The sequence below is a fragment of the Camelina sativa genome, chromosome 12 (assembly GCF_030686135.1).
Source record: "Camelina sativa cultivar CO46 ecotype springtype chromosome 12, ASM3068613v1".
Classification (NCBI taxonomy): Eukaryota; Viridiplantae; Streptophyta; class Magnoliopsida; order Brassicales; family Brassicaceae; genus Camelina; species Camelina sativa.
Genome location: NC_141891.1, coordinates 8,508,562 through 8,526,974, shown reverse-complemented (window position 1 = coordinate 8,526,974; position 18,413 = coordinate 8,508,562). Strand labels below are relative to the sequence as shown.

General features: G+C 34.9%; 3 protein-coding genes, 1 long non-coding RNA gene and 1 pseudogene across 5 annotated transcripts; 2 read left to right on the top strand and 3 right to left on the bottom strand.

Moving 5' to 3' along the window:
- The first annotated feature begins 5,251 nt into the window (after window positions 1–5,251).
- Window positions 5,252–10,747, top strand: LOC104733325 (putative B3 domain-containing protein At5g35780 pseudogene; annotated as a pseudogene). The gene is made up of 2 exons (XR_015573656.1): window positions 5,252–7,789; window positions 10,512–10,747. The product of XR_015573656.1 is annotated as a putative B3 domain-containing protein At5g35780 pseudogene (transcript).
- Window positions 9,320–10,225, top strand: LOC147930288 (uncharacterized). Its single transcript, XR_015573564.1, has 2 exons — window positions 9,320–9,740; window positions 9,853–10,225. It is a non-coding gene; the product is annotated as an uncharacterized LOC147930288 (long non-coding RNA).
- Window positions 10,748–11,134: 387 nt separating the features above from the next.
- On the bottom strand, window positions 11,135–12,156 carry LOC147930287 (uncharacterized). Its single transcript, XM_087477926.1, has 2 exons — window positions 11,644–12,156; window positions 11,135–11,566 (listed from the first exon to the last, which is right to left on the bottom strand). Exons 1-2 carry the CDS (start codon window positions 11,971–11,973, stop codon window positions 11,291–11,293), a joined length of 606 nt encoding a protein of 201 aa, XP_087334052.1. The 5' UTR covers window positions 11,974–12,156; the 3' UTR covers window positions 11,135–11,290.
- A 74-nt stretch (window positions 12,157–12,230) lies between these two features.
- On the bottom strand, window positions 12,231–15,694 carry LOC147930286 (uncharacterized). Its single transcript, XM_087476797.1, has 3 exons — window positions 15,271–15,694; window positions 14,624–14,680; window positions 12,231–14,526 (listed from the first exon to the last, which is right to left on the bottom strand). Exons 2-3 carry the CDS (start codon window positions 14,653–14,655, stop codon window positions 12,231–12,233), a joined length of 2,328 nt encoding a protein of 775 aa, XP_087332923.1. The 5' UTR covers window positions 14,656–14,680; window positions 15,271–15,694.
- Window positions 15,695–15,914: 220 nt separating this feature from the next.
- On the bottom strand, window positions 15,915–18,232 carry LOC104731021 (protein WHAT'S THIS FACTOR 9, mitochondrial-like). Its single transcript, XM_010450275.3, has 2 exons — window positions 16,550–18,232; window positions 15,915–16,360 (listed from the first exon to the last, which is right to left on the bottom strand). Exon 1 carries the CDS (start codon window positions 18,095–18,097, stop codon window positions 16,910–16,912), a length of 1,188 nt encoding a protein of 395 aa, XP_010448577.1. The 5' UTR covers window positions 18,098–18,232; the 3' UTR covers window positions 15,915–16,360; window positions 16,550–16,909.
- Window positions 18,233–18,413: the final 181 nt, after the last annotated feature.

Here is an 18,413-nt window from a genome sequence, read left to right as displayed (position 1 = left end):
TACCAATTGAACTGAATCATCTATTGAGCTATATTGAGAGTATGGGGAACGTTCCCCACCTCTCCATAGTATAGATCCAACTCTGCTTAGGGGATGTTTTTTACCTTATGGTAAATTTATTGATGATTAAATCTACAAAACCGAGTATTTTGTCAGCATTCTCAAAGACAATTCTAGACCAGCGTTGTCTTTTGAGGGTTTATTAGGGACATTACCTTTAGTAATATCATAGAAAGAATAATTTCATATTTTGAAGGAGAGCGTTTTTATGGGTCTTTTTCGATGATCCTTTTTTTTTTTTAACTTTGTGTTGGCATTAACCTTATAAATATGAGATTATACAAGAAGTAAATTAACTATAATACTAATGAATAATGATTGGAATATCAAAAAATGACCGATCATTAAAATGTTGTAACACTAGGTTCTTTGATAAAATGAATGTGAAGAGAGGGGTGAAGACATATTTTCTAAAAAGAGTATACCAAATATCATTAGAAAAAGAGGATTTTCAGATTTGCATTAAGTGGAGTCTTCTTATTCTCATCAAGCTAAATTGGAAAATACACACATCCCAAATTTCTCCTTGTTTTAATTAAAATCTTATAAATTCAAGTTAAGGATATGATCGTACTTTAATGGTGTATGTAATTCATGAGTTTTTTCATGAGATCCCGTTTCTTTTATGGAAAGGTAGTATATCTCTCTTTGTTGGATTAATATTGGTTACTTAATTGATTTACGATGGAATTATTAATAAAAAGTAAATAGATAACATGAGAGAAATAAAATTGTGCCCACTTACACAATACATATTTTATAACTTGTGCTAATAAAGCATTTGGACTACGACTCGTTCGAATATGTTAATAAAAAACGTTAGAGAGTGTTTATAATAAGGATTTAAATCAACGAAGACTTGTGTCTTTTTGCCGGTATCCACCCAAAGGAGTTAGAGGGTGTGTTTATAGTAAGAGACTCGGCTATCTACAACTACAAGATTATCAAGAACGTCTGATGATTTTGGGTCAGGACGTCTGGTAATACTTTTTTCTTGTTTCGTTTCGCGCTCAACTATCACAGTTTGTTCGCTTTTTTTTTATCAACTCGTAGACTACGAGTCTTTCAGAAGATTGTGCCACAAAACATTATCTAAACAATAAACTAGAATATGTTCGGTTCTATACAGGTTTGTAAATATGTTGGGAATAGTTGCTTAAATTTAATATAAAATTGTAAAAAACAAATTTTTTGAAATAGTGTTTGTAGATTGCTGTCAACCGCTTTTCAATTTTTTTTTCTTTTATAAATTTGATATGTAATTAAATGCCTTAGACAAAATTTTGGAGACTGTGAGTTTTACTTAAGCTATGAACAGCAAAAGTTGAAAAAATACAAAAAAGATTTATTAGCAATCAAATGATAAGAAAAACATAAGTAAAAAATAATCAAATGCTAAGCAAAACATAAGTAAAATATAATCAAATGATAAGAAAATAAATCAGAAAAATACACATAGAAAATATATGGGGCATTTTTATATATAACTAATATAGAATTTTATCGTAGTTTAATTAGATGCATGCACTTTCAATTCTTCCAAAAAACTAATCTATTCTTTTACGGTTTCTGTTTTGAACAAAACTGCTTTAAACATAAGAAAATAATAATAATAACAAGTGAGAGAAGTTTTGTATTATTAGATATGCAAAATAAGCACCTAGAAACATAAGCACAAATTGACGCAACGAATATAATTGAATGTGCAATGTCATGGATGGCTTCTTCCAAATATAAGAAGCATATGCATTATTATTTTTCTTAGTGTAATGATCAAAAAATTATTCATGAATAAACATCAACCAAATAATAAGATTTGTTGATTGAACTTTTACATCTCAAATTTATCTTATACAGTATATCTAATCTATATATGATATAGCAGTTTAATCATAGATATAGCCATTTTTTCTTCTTATTTTGGCTTTTTAAAGTTTTAAAATTTTGTAAAAGAATTATATTTCAAGAAAATGAAAATTTATAAATTTCAAATATAATAAAATTCATCCAAATTAACTTTTTTTTGGCCTTGATATGTGAAACCAAACAAGAAAAAAAGTAGTACTAACCTGACTCATAATGAGAAGCCTCTCTTTGAAGTCTTGTAGGTAGGTTTGTGGCAAGCCAAAATCCGAAACCTTTACTAGATTGTACGCACATCCACAGACTCTGTCAGGTGGGTAACAGCATAAAGACACGGCGTATTCAGCTTCTTTTGCATTTTCTATTTTAGGAAACATGACTCCGTTAGGTTCGACGTCCATGGCTTTCTTAGCCCAGGCTGAAGTCACCTCTTGCACACGAATTACACTAGAAGAACCAGCTGCCTTCACCGCACGGTTACAATGCAAAGCCTCACTAACGCTACCGGGTCCATGCTCCAAATCTACAACAACTACGTCGTAGCCTGCCAAGGCCCCGATCTCAGCCACTGTGGGAGACGCCGAGAAGAGAAGCATCTCGTGGCTTAAGTTGGACTTAAGAGAACGTGGTGGGGTTAAGGTAGCTACAAGTTTCGGAAATACTCTAGGCTTAGACTTAGGAATTAGAGGAAGCGAAAAGTTGGATAGAGCCATATTTGATTCGATGGGTGGGTTCTGAATTTGTGTGTTAGTGTTACGTGAGTGGCTGAACCAAGACTTAAGAGAGGCGGTAAGTTGAAAGTTGGATAGAGCCATATTTGATTCGATGGGTGGGTTTTGAATTTGTGTGTTAGTGTTACGTGAGTAGCTTATTATATATATATACATAATGAATCTGATTAAATGTTGTTCCGCTATTATGGGTGTCAAAATGGGTCAAGACTAATGGTTCAATTCAATTCAACTCAAATTAAGAACCCTAATGAGTTGAAAATTTTAACCTTAATGACTTGATGAATTAAATGAGTTGATGATTAAATGAGTTAATGAGTCAAATGAGTTTGATTATAATGGATTTATGAGTTAACCCACTAACCCATCAATGTCTACATTATCAACCTAATATCATCAACAACATCATAATATCATCATCATCATACTACCACCATCATCATACTATTATCATCATCATCATCCTACCATCATCATACTATCATCATTATCATCCTACCATGATCATACTAACATCATCATCATACAACCCTCATCATAATAATATTATTATACTATCATCATCATCATACTACTACAATCATCATACTATCATCATCATCATCTTCTTTATACTATCATCATCATCATCATACTATTGGGTAGGATATCATCATCAACCCAATATCATCATCATCATACTATCATCATACTATCATCATCATCATCTTCTTTATCATCATCATCATCAACCCAATAGTAGTAGTATGAAGATGATGATGATGATAAAGAAGATGATGATGATGATGATGATAGTATGATGTAGTTGTATGATGATGATGATATTATGATGATATTATTATGATGAGGGTAGTATGATGATGATGTTAGTATGATCATGGTAGAATGATCATGTTAGTATGATCATGGTAGGATGATGATGATGATGATAGTATGATGATGGTGGGATGATGATGATGATAATAGTATGATGATGGTGGTAGTATGATGATGATGATAGTATGATGATGTTGATGATATTAGATTGATAATATAGAAATTGATGGGTTAGTGGGTTAACTCATAAACCCATTATAACCAAACTCATTTGACTCATTAACTCATTTAATCATCAATTCATTTAACCCATCAAGTTATTAGGGTTAAATTTTTTTAACTCATTAGGGTTCTTAATTTGAGTTGAATTGAGTTGAACCATTAGTTTTGACTCATTTTGACATCCATAATATTTTATTTCTTTTAGTAATATTTTTATTAATAAATTAGTAACAGTTTTGTAAATATTATTTAAAAATTTAAAAAATATAACTAAGGCTTTGTACACAAACTTTTATTATAGAAAAATACTTAGGTTCACCCCTTGGGGTGAACCTCTCCATTCACCCCGTCTTCTCTCAGCCAATCAGAATCTTCCATCTAATATTTCATTTAAAAAATAAATCAAAATTAAATTAAAAAGCAACCCAAATTAAGGAAACAAATTCTGTATACTTTTAATTATGGAAAATTAAATATTTGGCTTGGTTTAGATTTTTAAAACTAGAGTAAAATTATATGTCGGTTTGGGTTTACAAATGAAGTGGTTAGGGTTTAGATTTTACAATTAAAACGAAATTATATGTCGGTTTGGGTTTACAAATGAGGTGGTTAGGGTTTAGATTTTACAATTAGAACGAAATTATATGTCGGTTTGGGTTCACAAATGAGATGATTAAGATTTAGATTTTATAAATAGAATAAAATTATATATCGGTTTGGGTTCACAAATGAGATAAAATTATATATCGGTTTGGGTGAATGGAGAGGTTCACAAACGATTTGATTTCATTTATGTCGGTTAGGGTTTAGATTTTACAATTAGAACGAAATTATATGTCGGTTTGGGTTCACAAATGAGATGATTAAGATTTAGATTTTATAAATAGAATAAAATTATATATCGGTTTGGGTTCAAAATTTTGTGTCTTTTCCTAGAAGTTAATGTTCGAGACGGACATTTTAATAAATCACTATGGATTTCTTTTTACGACGAAGCTTTTAGTTATATTTTCGTATTCTAAGTTTGCAACTGGAAAAATATGACTAATTTACCAAAAAAAAAAAATGGAAAACGAAATAGGGAAGATCTTTGGCTAGATTTTTGGTGTAATTGTCATCGCATAATATAGTGCGTGATACACACTCTCTACATAATCCAATAAGAAAAAGAAAAAAGGAAACTCGGTAATAATTATTGATTAATCATAGTAATTGTTAAACTAAACTACTACTAATCTCAATGGAAAAAGGAAAAATAATTCAATCAGAAACAGGTCTGATTGTGATTTAACTATTTAACCTCAACAAAGGCACTCATTCGATCATAATCTGTCTATCTTCGTACGTAATTGCCTTTTTTCCTCACGCTTCTCGCTTTTTGATCAACACGAGTTAGAGCAAGTTTATTAGGGGGTTCATATAAGGGGAGTTCTTAATTTTTTTATGAATTAATTGTGTACTGTTTGGAATATAAGAACCCATGATCTCTTAAATAAAATTTTCTCTTTTCTTGGTAGGTTCTAATTTTGGATCTCTTATTTTTGAAAATATTGTTTTTTTGAAATTTAAAAATTTTAAATAGAATAGAAGTGGTATAAATGTGTAAACATTTAAGATTTTATAAAAATAGAAAATATTGCATTTAGTTAATTTTTAAACATACAAAACATAATAAAAACATTAATACATATTACAATAAATAGAAGTGCAATTCATAAATAGGAAAAATGATTAATTCCTAGATTGTGTGTTCGAGGCCAAACACTTAAAACACACAAAAGAGAAGACAATAACCATACCTCTGATTTCCCAATGGTGATCATTTGTTCTCTGACATCTTCCTCCGCCAAATGCATGGTCAACTTCAGCAAACTAATGTTCGAAACCGAGTCCTTCAGTTTAATGACCAAATCATCAGTTACCAAATACCTTGCGTATCCCCTCACAAACCCAAAACTTCTTATATTAAAAACCTTGGATGTTTTGGGTTTGAAGAGTAAGACAAGCAGGCATCTCTCTAGTGAAACTTAACCTACTGCTGCCAAAGGGTTCACCCGGGCTGGGACAGAACCTGTAACAATAATAGATTTCTCTTTGCAAAGTGACAACATCAAGCAACTGTTTTTGGGCAACTATAATACGAAGGAAGCAGACACTTGGCAGACAACGAGGAATCATCATTTTCTTCATTCAAACCCTTGAAGCTTCTAAACACGTTCCCAATACAACCAAGAGTGATATTATTGTCTCCACAGATGTCCCAGACAGATCCAAGTGGTAAGGCTAGAAAAGTGAATACAAGATCAATGAAATCTGCTCCAACCACACATTAAACATCTTCACAACCAACTAGCACCATTAATCCATCAATATCATGCTAGCACCATTTAACCTCAATACAAAAGTGAATACAAGATCAACCAAATCTGCTCCAACCATTCTACTCTCATCAATCCATCAATATCATGCTAGCACCATTTAACCTCAATACAAAAGAGAGACATATATCAAAACAAAGACAAAGACACAAGGAGTGGATAATACAATGAATATCAAACAAAGACAACAAAACACAAGGACTAGATAATACTACAACCAAAATCTCTTTAACACATAATAAGACAAGAACAATCATGTCTAAACATCTCTTTAAACCATCACTTACAAATCGTTACACAAACACACTATAAAACATTACACAAACACACTATAAAACATTACACAAACAGAGCAAATCGGATCACATGGTTCTCAAGAACCATAATCTCTTTAAACCATCACTTATCAATCGCTTAAAAAGACAAACTCAAATCAAACATCAAACAACCCTAATTTCAAGCAACCAAACTCAAATCACCCTAATAATACTTATTCCCATGATAAACTTACCCTCTCAATCGAATTCATCCATTCTCTTTCGATGGAATCGCCTACTCTTTCAAATCGCCACCGCTACAATCTCCACGACGATTCAAATCGCCACCGCTACACTCGCCTCCGAGAAGATGTCTACCGATTCAAATCGAGACTTTGATCAGGAGAAAGAGAGACTTTGATCTGCAGATCTTCCTTTCTCGGATCGAAACTTTGAACGGGAGAGAAAGAGAGAAGTTGATCGGGAGAGAAAGAGAGAAAGAGAGAAACAATTTTTTTTTTCCCTTTTCTATTTTTCAGTTGACCAACGAAAATTGGACACGTTGCAGTCTCTTATGAACGATTTGGGGTTGTAATATAAGAGAGTCTCTTCTTAATTTCCTTTTCTTTTGATTTAAATTTAACCCACCTAAAATCTATAAACCTCCCTTACAACCCCCTGATAAACATGCCCTTAGGGTTCCAAATCACAATGAAGACATACGAAGATGATCTTGAGTCTATGAAGAAGAACATGTGGTCGAATCTCTATGAATTGGCGGATGTTGCGACTAAAGTGTATGAAGACGAACAACGCAAGAAAAAAGGAAAATCTAAGATCGTTTCTGAAGAAGAAGAAGACGACGACGAGAGGTTCAGATTCTTGGATTATGTCCCTAAAAAGATTAGGTCTTCGCTAAGATACTCACAACAACGAAACTATGAGAATCTTAATGGGGATTCTACTTCTTCTTCTTCATCGCTCCGCGACCTTCGTTGTTTTGAGACTCGTTCTTGGCTCCATTACAACACGGCTGAGATTGAAAGCCCTCCAAACCCTAATTCCCAGTCTTCTTCTTGCCTAACGGAGAGCACAAGCCGCAAGAGCCGTGCCTTGGTGCCGCAACCAAGGAGTAGTAGTGGTAAGTTCAAGAAAACAAAGGTGGTTGCTTCTTTGCCACGGATAGCTAGAGGGACACCGGAGTGGCTTGTGGAGGTGATGAGAGAGATGGGCGTAGCCGACGAAGACCCGATGCTGATCTTTGAGAAACCACTATCCGCGAGTGATGTCAAGTCAGACCTGAGCCGTCTCTTGCTCCCTTTCAGTATGCTAACCACAAAAGACTTCTTGACGCCTGCTGAGTATGCAGCCATACGGAGACAAGACATCGAGGAAGAGAACATTGGTGTGGGAACGATTCTGGTGAATAAAAAATCTGAGATGCACTACAAGAAAACATGCAGTTTGAGACTACAGTTTGTGACTCTTTTTTTGGTCACAAATAATTGTAACGTTTTTGGGACGAATTTATAACTAATAGAAGACTACATAAACAATGGTTGCAAAACAGTCCCAAAATTACGACAAACAGTTGTAGTCTCCAAATCGTCTCATATTTGTGACTATTATAAGACTATTATAAGACTATATCATTGTAATCCTAAAATAATCGTAAATTGTGACGAATTAGAGACGCTTTTTATGGTCGGGAGTTTCAGTCACAAAAGTAGTCCCAAATTTGCTACTTATTTGTGACTTTAGGTATTTTCTTTATATCAATTTTTTACTCATTAATTTAAGAAATATTTTTTATAATTCTACGAGTGATTGCCGAATCATATATTTTTTCTTTTTCTTTTTGGAGGCTTTAATTTTTTTTTGTTTGTCTCACAAAATAGTGTCGCAAAACGGTCACATTTTGAGACTATTTTGTTAATTATTTGTGACTATTTTGTGATTACTTTGCTACTAACACCTGAGATTGTGACGAATTTGCTTCTTTTTACTAACTTCTAATAATTGTTTATGTATATTCAACAATAAAGAATTATAAAATTTGTGAATGTATTTATTTCTACATTGGTATGAATCACTCTAGACAATGAATCATCATTATATCAAAAAGAAATATAATTTCAAATGTTTAGGAAAAAATATTTGCAACTTACATAACATGTATAAGTATTACATGTGATTTCTATATCTTGTTTGTGATTGTTTTGTAATTTCTAACTTTACTTACTATATCAAGTTTTTACTTATTACACTCATAGATAGTAGTTATAATTCTTAATATGAGTGCTTGTAAAATCATTTGCAAAATTTTGTGGCCCTTAAACTTAAAATTTGATATGTATAAGTTTGTGATTCATAGAATAAGGTCACAAAACAGTTACACTTTGCGACTATTGTACTAATACGGTCACATATTTGCGACTAGTTTGCCACCACTTTGCTACTAACACATGAGATTGCGACGAATTTGCTACTTTTTACCAAGGCCTAACGAATTTATTTATATATTCAACAATAAAGAATTGTAAAATATGTTAAGTTATTTGTTTCTACATAGATATGAACTATTTTAGACACTCAATCATTCTAATACCCAAAACACTTTAATTTCCAATGTTTAGAAAATATATTTGCAACTTACATATATAACATGTATAAGTGTTACATGTGATTTTTATGTAATATTTGTGATTTTTATGTAATTTCTAATTACATTGAGAATTCTAATCTGAGTTGTAAAATCATTTGTAAATCTTTGTGGCCCTTCAACTTAAAATTTTATATGTATAATAAGTTTGGACTATAAGTGCTTTTGAATGCTTGTTACCAATTTTTGCTAGTCATTTTTTATTTTAATCATAATTATAAAACTCGAATAATGTAACTCTTATATATATATATATATATATATATATATATATTAAAAACAGAAATCCATCACTTTAAAAAAAACCAAAATGTTTTCTTTATAAATCTAATTGAAATCTAATAGATCAAAATTTAAATCTAAATCAATTCTAATACTTTATAAATCCATACCCCCAATATCTAAATTATAACATAAAATGAAATCAAATTACCAAAATTTATCAAAGAAAAAAGGGGAAAATTTCTCATTGGCTATTCTTAAATGGCAAAGATTGTCATTAGTTTATTATCCACCATTGATGAAGTCAATCCAACGGACAGAAATCATCTTCTTTTCTCCTTCCCTTCTACTCATCGTGTCTTTCCCTTTCTTTCTAAAGAAAATCAATTTTTGTTTTCTCTCTTTTCCTCATCTTCTCTCTTTGTCGCCTTCTCCTCTGAAGATACCAAAGGAGCAGAGTTAAACGTGGTTTCTATACCGGCCGTCGGATCTAATACAGCAACCGCGTCAGTGTAGACGGTGGAAACAAGTTTGTCTCTTTTTCTCTCTCCGTTCTTAATCTGTTTCTGAACCCATCGTTGCTGAGAATAGATCTGGAGAAATTCTATGTGTTTTAATTATTTATTTGATTTGTACTTTAGGTCTCAACCACAGATCTGAAGAATCAGTGTCAACAACGACTTCAGAGGTGTTGAATCTGAAGACCCTATTGTCAACGACGACGTCAGAGGTGGTGGATCTGAAGATCCCAGTGTCAACGATGTCGGAGATGATGGTGGTTGCTCGCACCGTTTACCACCACCACTACATTTCGAATCTTCTGCCAGTTCACCATCAATACATCTCGATTTCTGCATAGTCGCATCTCTGGCACTCCGGTCGCCGCCACCGTTTTGTTCTCCGTCGCTGTAATAATACATCTCCGGCAGTTGCCAATCTATAGATATAGTTATATAGATATATTGTATATATATAATGAATTTACGAAAGAAATAAAAACTACTTTTAATTTCATTTTCTTGTATAAATTTTTTATATTTTTTTTTTTACTTTTTTTTATGTAGTTTGTCGCAAAAGGGTCAGGAATATATGACTACATATTGATCTTAATGTAGTCGCAAATTTAAGACATAAAATGAGGTCACATAGTGGTCAGTATTTTGTGACTATATCGGGACCAATAAATTTTGCGACCAAATTTTAACGACTATTCAAAACAGTCACAAAATAGTCATATATAGTGCATTTGCGACCATTTTAGGACGATTTTTGGAGTCCCAAACAGCTTGTTTTCTTGTAGTGATGTGGGGTTTGCGTTTAAAGTTATGGGTGATGAAGAAGAACTCTGGAAACGGGACTTGGAACTACGCATTGAACTGGGGGTGGAACGACGTCGTCAAGGGTAACAAATTGAAAGCCGACCATGAGATCAGTCTTTGGAGTTTCAGGTGCCGTGGAGTCCTATCACTACAACAAATATGCACATTGTTAACCAGAGAAAAACGCTATCATAGGTCTTTGATAGCGTTTTCATGAGCGCTGTTTTAGGGCACTGTTATTATATGTACCCCATATACAATAGCACTTATTACGTATGCTATGTTATAAAAATATAACATAGCTTTAAGAAATTGCTATATTATCAAGATCATAATTTTGAAAAAATTTATACAACATTTGTTTTTTCGTGCTATGTTATAGTTTTATAGCATAGCTCTAATAAACTGCTGTATTATCAAGATTATAATTTTGCAAAAATTTATACAATATTTAATTTTTCGTGCTATGTTATACATATCTAATATAGCTGTTGCGAAATGCTGTTTTATCTTGTTTACTGTGCTATGGTATATTCTTTTATCATAACGTTTACCTGTACTTTTATAGCATTTTCTGATATGTGATTATAGCACACATAACCTGTTTTATAAAATCTCATAAAATCTGATTAATAAACGTCTCAGATCCAAAATACATAACAAAAGTCTCAAGAACATCAGTTTACCATCAAAGTCTCAAGAACATCCAAAATAAACAAGCAATCTCAAGTACTTAACATTACACAATAAAACCATCAGTTTAAGACATAATGACCTTGTTCTCTGGCCAAGCAATGCAGGAGCTAAGTGCATCTTCAATAATCTCTATTTCATCGGATGGCCTCCAAACTTTTACATTTTTCACCTTCACAACATCTATCCACACTTTAACTGCATTAGAACCCAAGCGAGTAAAGTGAACCTTATGTTCTGGATCATTTGTTCCCCATCGTCCTTCAGCCACAACCCTATTCTTTTCAGTTAAATCCATCAACTTGCACTTCTTATTCTCCTTGGAAATAACTTTATTAATGCGCTGCCATGTTTACAATATAAACCATCAGTCATCATATAATTAACAAAAACAACTTCATAACATATGAAAACACTTACTGGAGACTTCCTGAGAGGAGACTGTGATGGTAAAGTATTCTTTATTGGTGATATTGGACCCGTTGCATCATCAACAGGAGACTCAGAACCAGATGCAGACTTAGAAGACATAGATGCAGATTTGGCCTGCGATGCAGCCTTTGAAGCTGTTGCTGAAGTTTTGGACTCTGTAGCAGACTTAGAAGCTGTGGCTGCAGACTTGGCCTTTGATGCAGACAAAGAAGCATGTGATGTAGCATTCTGACCAGTTGGAGTTGAGGGATTTTCAAAATCAACCTTACTCAGGGGCCAAGATACGTAAGCCATCAAACAGTCCTCAAGAAATGACATTTCAGCTGTAGGTCTCCATAGTGATGTATCAGGCTGCTTTACTGAATCCACAAATACTTTAACTGCTTTTGGTCCAAGAGGAATTCCGTTAACCAACGCACTTGGTTCTTGTGTCTCCCAACGCCCCTCAGCAACAATGACGTCACCCTTAGACAAATCCAATAGTTTACATTTGTTTCCTTGTATACCCTGTTAAACACAATCAGTAAACAAATCCAATATAATTAATTAGCATTATAGACAGGGGTAATACATTGCTAACACATCCACCTAAAATGCACAGGTCCTCCTAGTCTAGCTTCTCTTCCTAGATGAACAGTCAAGTGTACCATGATATCAAAGAAGGTTGGAGGGAAAAACCTTTCAAACATACAAAGCGTTTCTACAATTTCAGCTTCCAATACTGTAATAACCTCAATATCAATAACTCTCTGACACAAATGATTGAAGAATGCGCATAGCCGTAGTATTGCTGTTCTAGGACCTTTTGGTAACAATCCTCTAAGTGCAACCGGGAGAAGCTGTTGCATCAAGACATGATAATCATGTGATTTCAGACCTCCTACCTTACACTCTTCTACTGAAACTCCTCTTGAAATATTAGAACAGTATCCATCTGGACCTTTAAAATGAAATAGTCGTTTGCAAAAAATCTTCTTCTCATTCTTGGACAAAGACCAAGGTGCTGCTGGAAGATATGTTCTCTTTCCTTTTGTGGTAGGATGCAACTCTTTTCTTAGACCAAGATGTTGAAGATCCTTACGAGCATTAAGACCATCCTTAGATTTTCCACAATGCAACAATGTGGATACAATGCTGTGAGTCACATTCTTTTCTATGTGCATTACATCCAAATTATGCCGTACTGGTAGATCCTCCCAATAAGGCAGAGTAAATAAAATGGATCTTTTCTTCCACCTTGATAACTCATCTTCATCTACTTCTACTTCCTCATCTTCATCGGATTCACTTTCATCATCATCACTGTCAAACACTGGTTCTTTATAGACAGTTCTCTTTCTCTTCATCCCAGCCTTTTTCACATTTCCGAAATCATTTTGGAAGTTTTTCAGATTCTGATGAACTTCATGACCAGTTAAAATTCTTGACTTTCTCCTATGCTCAACTTTTCCATCAAACCAAGTCTTCTTTTCCCTATATCTGTGTGTTGGAGCCAAACCTTTTCTATGACACATGTAGACATGTTTCCTGCTAAACTTCAACCACATACTATCAGTATTTTTCCCACACATAGGACATCCCATTTTACCTTTTACTTTACAACCAGCAAGATTTCCATACGCAGGAAAATCACTAATGGTCCAGAGAAGCATTGCCTTTAGAGTAAATGTACTTTTACTAAAAGCATCATACGTTAGCTCTCCATTCTTCCACAGATGATTCAAATCCTCAATAAGAGGTTCTAGGTAGACATCAATATTATTACCTGGTTGTTGTGGACCAGGAATCAATAATGTCAACATTATATTCTCCTTCTTCATACAAAGGTGAGGAGGCAAATTGTAGTTTACCAATAGCACAGGCCAGCTACTATAATTACTATTCTTCATGTTGAATGGATTAAATCCATCTGTGGACAGCCCAAGCCGTATGTTCCTTTCTTCAGCTGCAAATGAAGGATACTTCTCATTCATCTGAGCCCATGTAACAGAATCTACTGGATGTCGAAGTTTTCCATCAGTGCTCTTGTTAGTGTAATGCCACCGTAAGTCCTTAGCCATGTCCTCTGATCTGAACATTCTCTTCAGCCTTGGTATAATTGGAAAATATCTTAATACTTTCTGTGGGACACCTTTCTTTACCTCATTAGTCCGCTTATTAGTCTTCCACCGTGAAGCATTACATTTGGGACATTTATCAAGCTTCTTTAACTTCTTTCTGAAGAGGCAGCAATCATTAACACATGCGTCGATCTTTTCATATCCCATATGAAAGCTCTTTAAAAATTTCTTGACATCATACAATGATGTGTGAAAGACATTACCATCTGGCAACATGCTTGGCAATGTCTGAAGCAGTTCATTGAAGCTCTTATCCGACCAGCCATTATGTGTCTTAATCCTAAACAAAGTCACAATAGCCGATAACTTGCTGTGGTTTGAACAGCTAGGGTATAGTGGGGTTTCAGCATCCCGGATCTTTGCAAGGAACTCATCCTCTTGTTGGTCCTCACCCTCTGCAATCTCACTTAAGTCGCCCACAGGTTGGTCAGCTAAGTCACCTCTAAAAGCCAACTCTTGATCAAAAAATTCAGCAGCTTTATATAACTCAAAAACTTCCTCATTCCACTGAGTTGGTTTACTTTGAAATTCATCTACTGACTTCACATCTCCATGATGATACCAATCACTATGCACCTTGTATGCCTCATCCATCCCTCTTATTACAAGATGCTCAACCACAACACTGTTTAACTGTCGTACTACATTACGACAGTCTTTACAAGGACATATTATCATTTCTATGTCACCTAAAGCCGCAGACACATCCCTTACAAATTTCCAAGCTCCACTTTTATAACCAGGATCAGCTCTTCAATGGATAATTAAAGAAAAAAATCATAACTAAAAGAACATCTTAAAGTATCCAAACCCAAAATAAAACCTAATTATGAAATATAATTCCTTACCTGCATAGATGCACCCATGCCTTGTCCAACATTATATGTTATAATATAAATTTTAACCTTTATAGATAAAATAGAGATACATATTATACAAAGCTCACATTAAGCAACAATTCAGACAATACTGCACTACTTCAGACACATACAGATGCTCTTAAACCAATATCTAACTGTGTAAAATCTCACTAATCTAATCACTATTTATACGAATCAGACTCAAAGGACAAAACATAGCAATCACCAATATTCGTGTGTAATAATAATGTTTAACTATTGGTTGAGTGATACTAACCTGTTGTGTGAGTACAGAGAAATGAGAAGCTTCAGTTCCCCAACATTTCAATCACCAACACTTGGGAAAAAAAAAAAATCGTTCAGTTTATGAAGGCGCAAATACTCAAATCCAAAAGCTATTTTTGAGTCAAATCTGTAAATAATCGAACCCTAACAAAACAGATGGATTCGAAACTCCACATTCTCAAAATCTGTAAATAATCGAACCCTAAAAAACAGATAACGAAATAAATCTAGATAAATCGAACCCTAACAAAACAGATAACTAAATCTGACCCTTATCGAAATCAAAAGCTGTTTGAAATCACAAATAATCGAAACAAATAACGAAATTAGGAGGAAGAAGAAAGACATGCCTCAAAAATGGATTCGAGCTATCAATTGCGATGGATATGGAGATTTAGGGCGAAATTGGGGCTTTTCACAAACGGCGAAATTGGGGCTTTTCACAAACGGCGATAAAACTGAAGAATTGATAAGAAATTTAGAAGAATTTGAGCACACACAGAGAATTTAGAAGAAGAAATCTTCTTAGGTTGAGCTTAGGTTGTAACGAGAGAGAGAGAGAGAGTGTGTCGAGTTTTTGGGTTTTTTTTTTATTTGGCGATTAAGTGAATAATTTCACTAAGTATTGGCGGACAAAAGTCACTTTTGTTTCCCGCTACATAATTTTCCTATCATAGCGTTAATAAGATGCTATTAAAAAGTAAGCGAAAAAAAATCTCATCTTTCATAGCAGTGACGGAAAATGAGCTATATCCGTCTGCTATCAATGTACATATTTGTTGTAGTGTATGCTTTGCCCTTGAACACAGAGTTCCCAGCTTGTCCAATTCACTGCATTGATGTCAAATCATATGAATTGGAACATTTTGACATGAATTGTTAGGTCTACTTTAGTTACTATATTGGTTAAATTACGTCCCTTTGTAAAATATATCTCAATGACAATGTTTAAAAACCTTTGTGATGCAAAATTTGATCCAATCCCTGCAAATTATTTTGGTAACTTTGTTTGAATGTACTTCATTTAAATCCCCCATTAACGACATCGTTTTGTTATTGTTAGTTTGACGCTTGGCTATTGAAACAAGGACGTTTATAGTTTTAGGATAAAAATGAAAGCAGCAGTGTGATATCTTCTTCTTCTTCTTGACTCTTCTTCGTCTCCCTAAAACCGTTGATGCACAAACGCGGGAAATGACCTTCACTGTCCCAATACTTTTAAACCCAAATCCTCCAGGAAGCTGTGTGAATCAGAAAATGGTATCAAAGCTGTCTCTTTTCCGAGCAAACTCACTTCCTTTTCCCCCAGTCTTCTCTTCCTACTCAGCTTGTTTCATCCATAAACCCCATCCCTCATCTAAAACCCTTATCCTCTGCGTCTTCTCCAGTAATCTCTCTTCCACGAACGTTCCCTATGGCTGAGCCTGTAGCGTCCTCCAACTAAGTCAATGTAATACGGAATTAGCGCTACCAACGGAACCGTATCATCAACAAATTAGTAAACTTAAAGCAATAAAAATGATGGTCAAGTGTTTGGTCATAAACTTATAATATACTTTTGTAATTAATTAAGGGCATGTGCACAACAGAATTCTTGTAAAAAATTGGTGGGAGTAGGGGGACTCATACCTGTCATGTTGTTTACGTCTCTGACTTTCATCTCTTGCCATGCTTATTAGAGACATACAAGCGTCGTGTCTTCCCAAAGTACACAAGAAACCCCTGTGCAGGTTTATAAACTGCGTTCTCTGCATCCGTTTTACAAGAAACTATAGTTAATATGCAAGAAACTTCTGGTTTTCACAGCAAAACCTCTGAGTTATGTTTACTCCAATTGCCCAACTGAGTCTGCAAGAAGCTAATTCAGGACCTTCACACAAACTCTGAAGATGTGCTTCTACAGTCAATTCAGCTTTCCTTACTTGACCCAGTCATAGAAACTCAAATCATTTCCATTATGAATTCCGGCAATATGACTATCCTGTGTGATCACCGACTGCTATGTGCATAACTTTCACCATCTTCACATTCTTTGATTGCTCTCTTTTTCTGGTTGCTTCTCTCAGTTCCAGGCACATAGTGTCGTTTCTTCACTCTCCCTGATTTGCTCATAAGATACAAATACCTATGTCTCATCCCCATCAATGGATGCCTCTCTATCAAGAAAACTTTGTCGTAACCTTCCCTTAGGACAACAGTTTGTGTCCGAATCTTATGTGACATATAAAATATACCCGGGTGGTGTACTAAAGCCTGCTTAAACCTTATCCCAAACCCTAAATACTCACCTAAACAAAGCACGTTCTCTGTCTCAGTCTTCTTCGATACCAAGAGGTGCAAAAGCTCATGAAGTACAGCGACCGCCCACTTCTCAGCCTGATCACTGAACGACCCCAAGTGAAATGCATTTTCATAAGGTGAGATGTAAGGAAGGTTCTGCCACTGCTCAACCCATTCCTTCACTCGTTTATCCAACTCGTACCCTTTGGGGAAATTCATCGAATACCTTATGCGCAACCCCTTTTTCACACGAGACCCATCAACGATGGCTTCTCTTCTCTCCATTTCCGACACAGCGAGGCTGCTCCGCCGCGAAGAGACCGCCAAAGCAAGCGTCGGTTCACCCGTTAACCGATCTTTGATCTCCGTTACTTCAAAAAAATCCGGGTAATCGCTGACCAGCGAAGTGATGTAATCGTGAGGGAGACCCAAATCGAACCTGAAACGATCGATGACATTGAGAGGAAGACTTCCGGCTCCCGTTAGCATCAAGAATTTGGTCAGGCGTTGGACGGTGGCGTTGCGGTGAGGCGGGGAGAGATGAATCGTCTCTTCTTCTTCCTTGTGGAGGGCTAGAGCTTGGGGAGTGAGGCGAACGTGGAGAGGATGAGAAGGAGAAGGCTGATGAGTGGTGAAGACAGATGGGTATTTCTGGATAAACGCGGCGGCGGTTATGTGGAGATTGACGAGAGGCTTGAGGAGTGAGAGGGATGAGAGAGGGAGTGATTTGGGAGGAGATGATACGATTCGATCCTTGAGAGAGAGAACTTGTTTGAGGTTTTTCTCGCGCTGAACAGCTTCGTCGAGGTGATGGTCACTTACCCATTTGACTCTAGCATTCACGAAGGTGCGTCTTTGTTGCAGAGCTCTCCCCAGCTTTGTCGTTGCAGCTGCCATTAAAGTTTGGGTGTGACTATGTTGATATTGAAAGCTACAATTTGTAACAGAAACAAATATGCCGGACTAAATTCAAAGCCTCGTACGTATATACAAATGTAAATCAAAATTCATATAAGATTATACGAAAGCCATAAATCAAAATTCATACGTTTCTCCCGTTAGTAATACTAGGATGTCGGCCGTGCGTTACAACATGGGAAAGTGAAAACTTGAAATGATTAACATTGTTAATTTCACATTTCGAGTGAAATTTTTTTGATAATTTTTTAAATGTATAATATAAAAGTCATAAATAATGATTAAGATGAATTAA

Bases quoted from the DNA above. Each gene is read 5' to 3' on its own strand.
- LOC147930287 (XM_087477926.1), bottom strand. From the start codon at position 11,973: ATGTCATTTCTTGAGGACTGTTTGATGGCTTACGTATCTTGGCCCCTG. The intron at 11,567-11,643 runs GTAAGTGTTTTC...TAAACATGGCAG, and splicing joins CTCCTCTCAGGAAGTCTCCA to CGCATTAATAAAGTTATTTC.
- LOC147930286 (XM_087476797.1), bottom strand. From the start codon at position 14,655: ATGTTGGACAAGGCATGGGTGCATCTATGCAG. The intron at 14,527-14,623 runs GTAAGGAATTAT...TATCCATTGAAG, and splicing joins GCATGGGTGCATCTATGCAG to AGCTGATCCTGGTTATAAAA.
- LOC104731021 (XM_010450275.3), bottom strand. From the start codon at position 18,097: ATGGCAGCTGCAACGACAAAGCTGGGGAGAGCTCTGCAACAAAGACGC.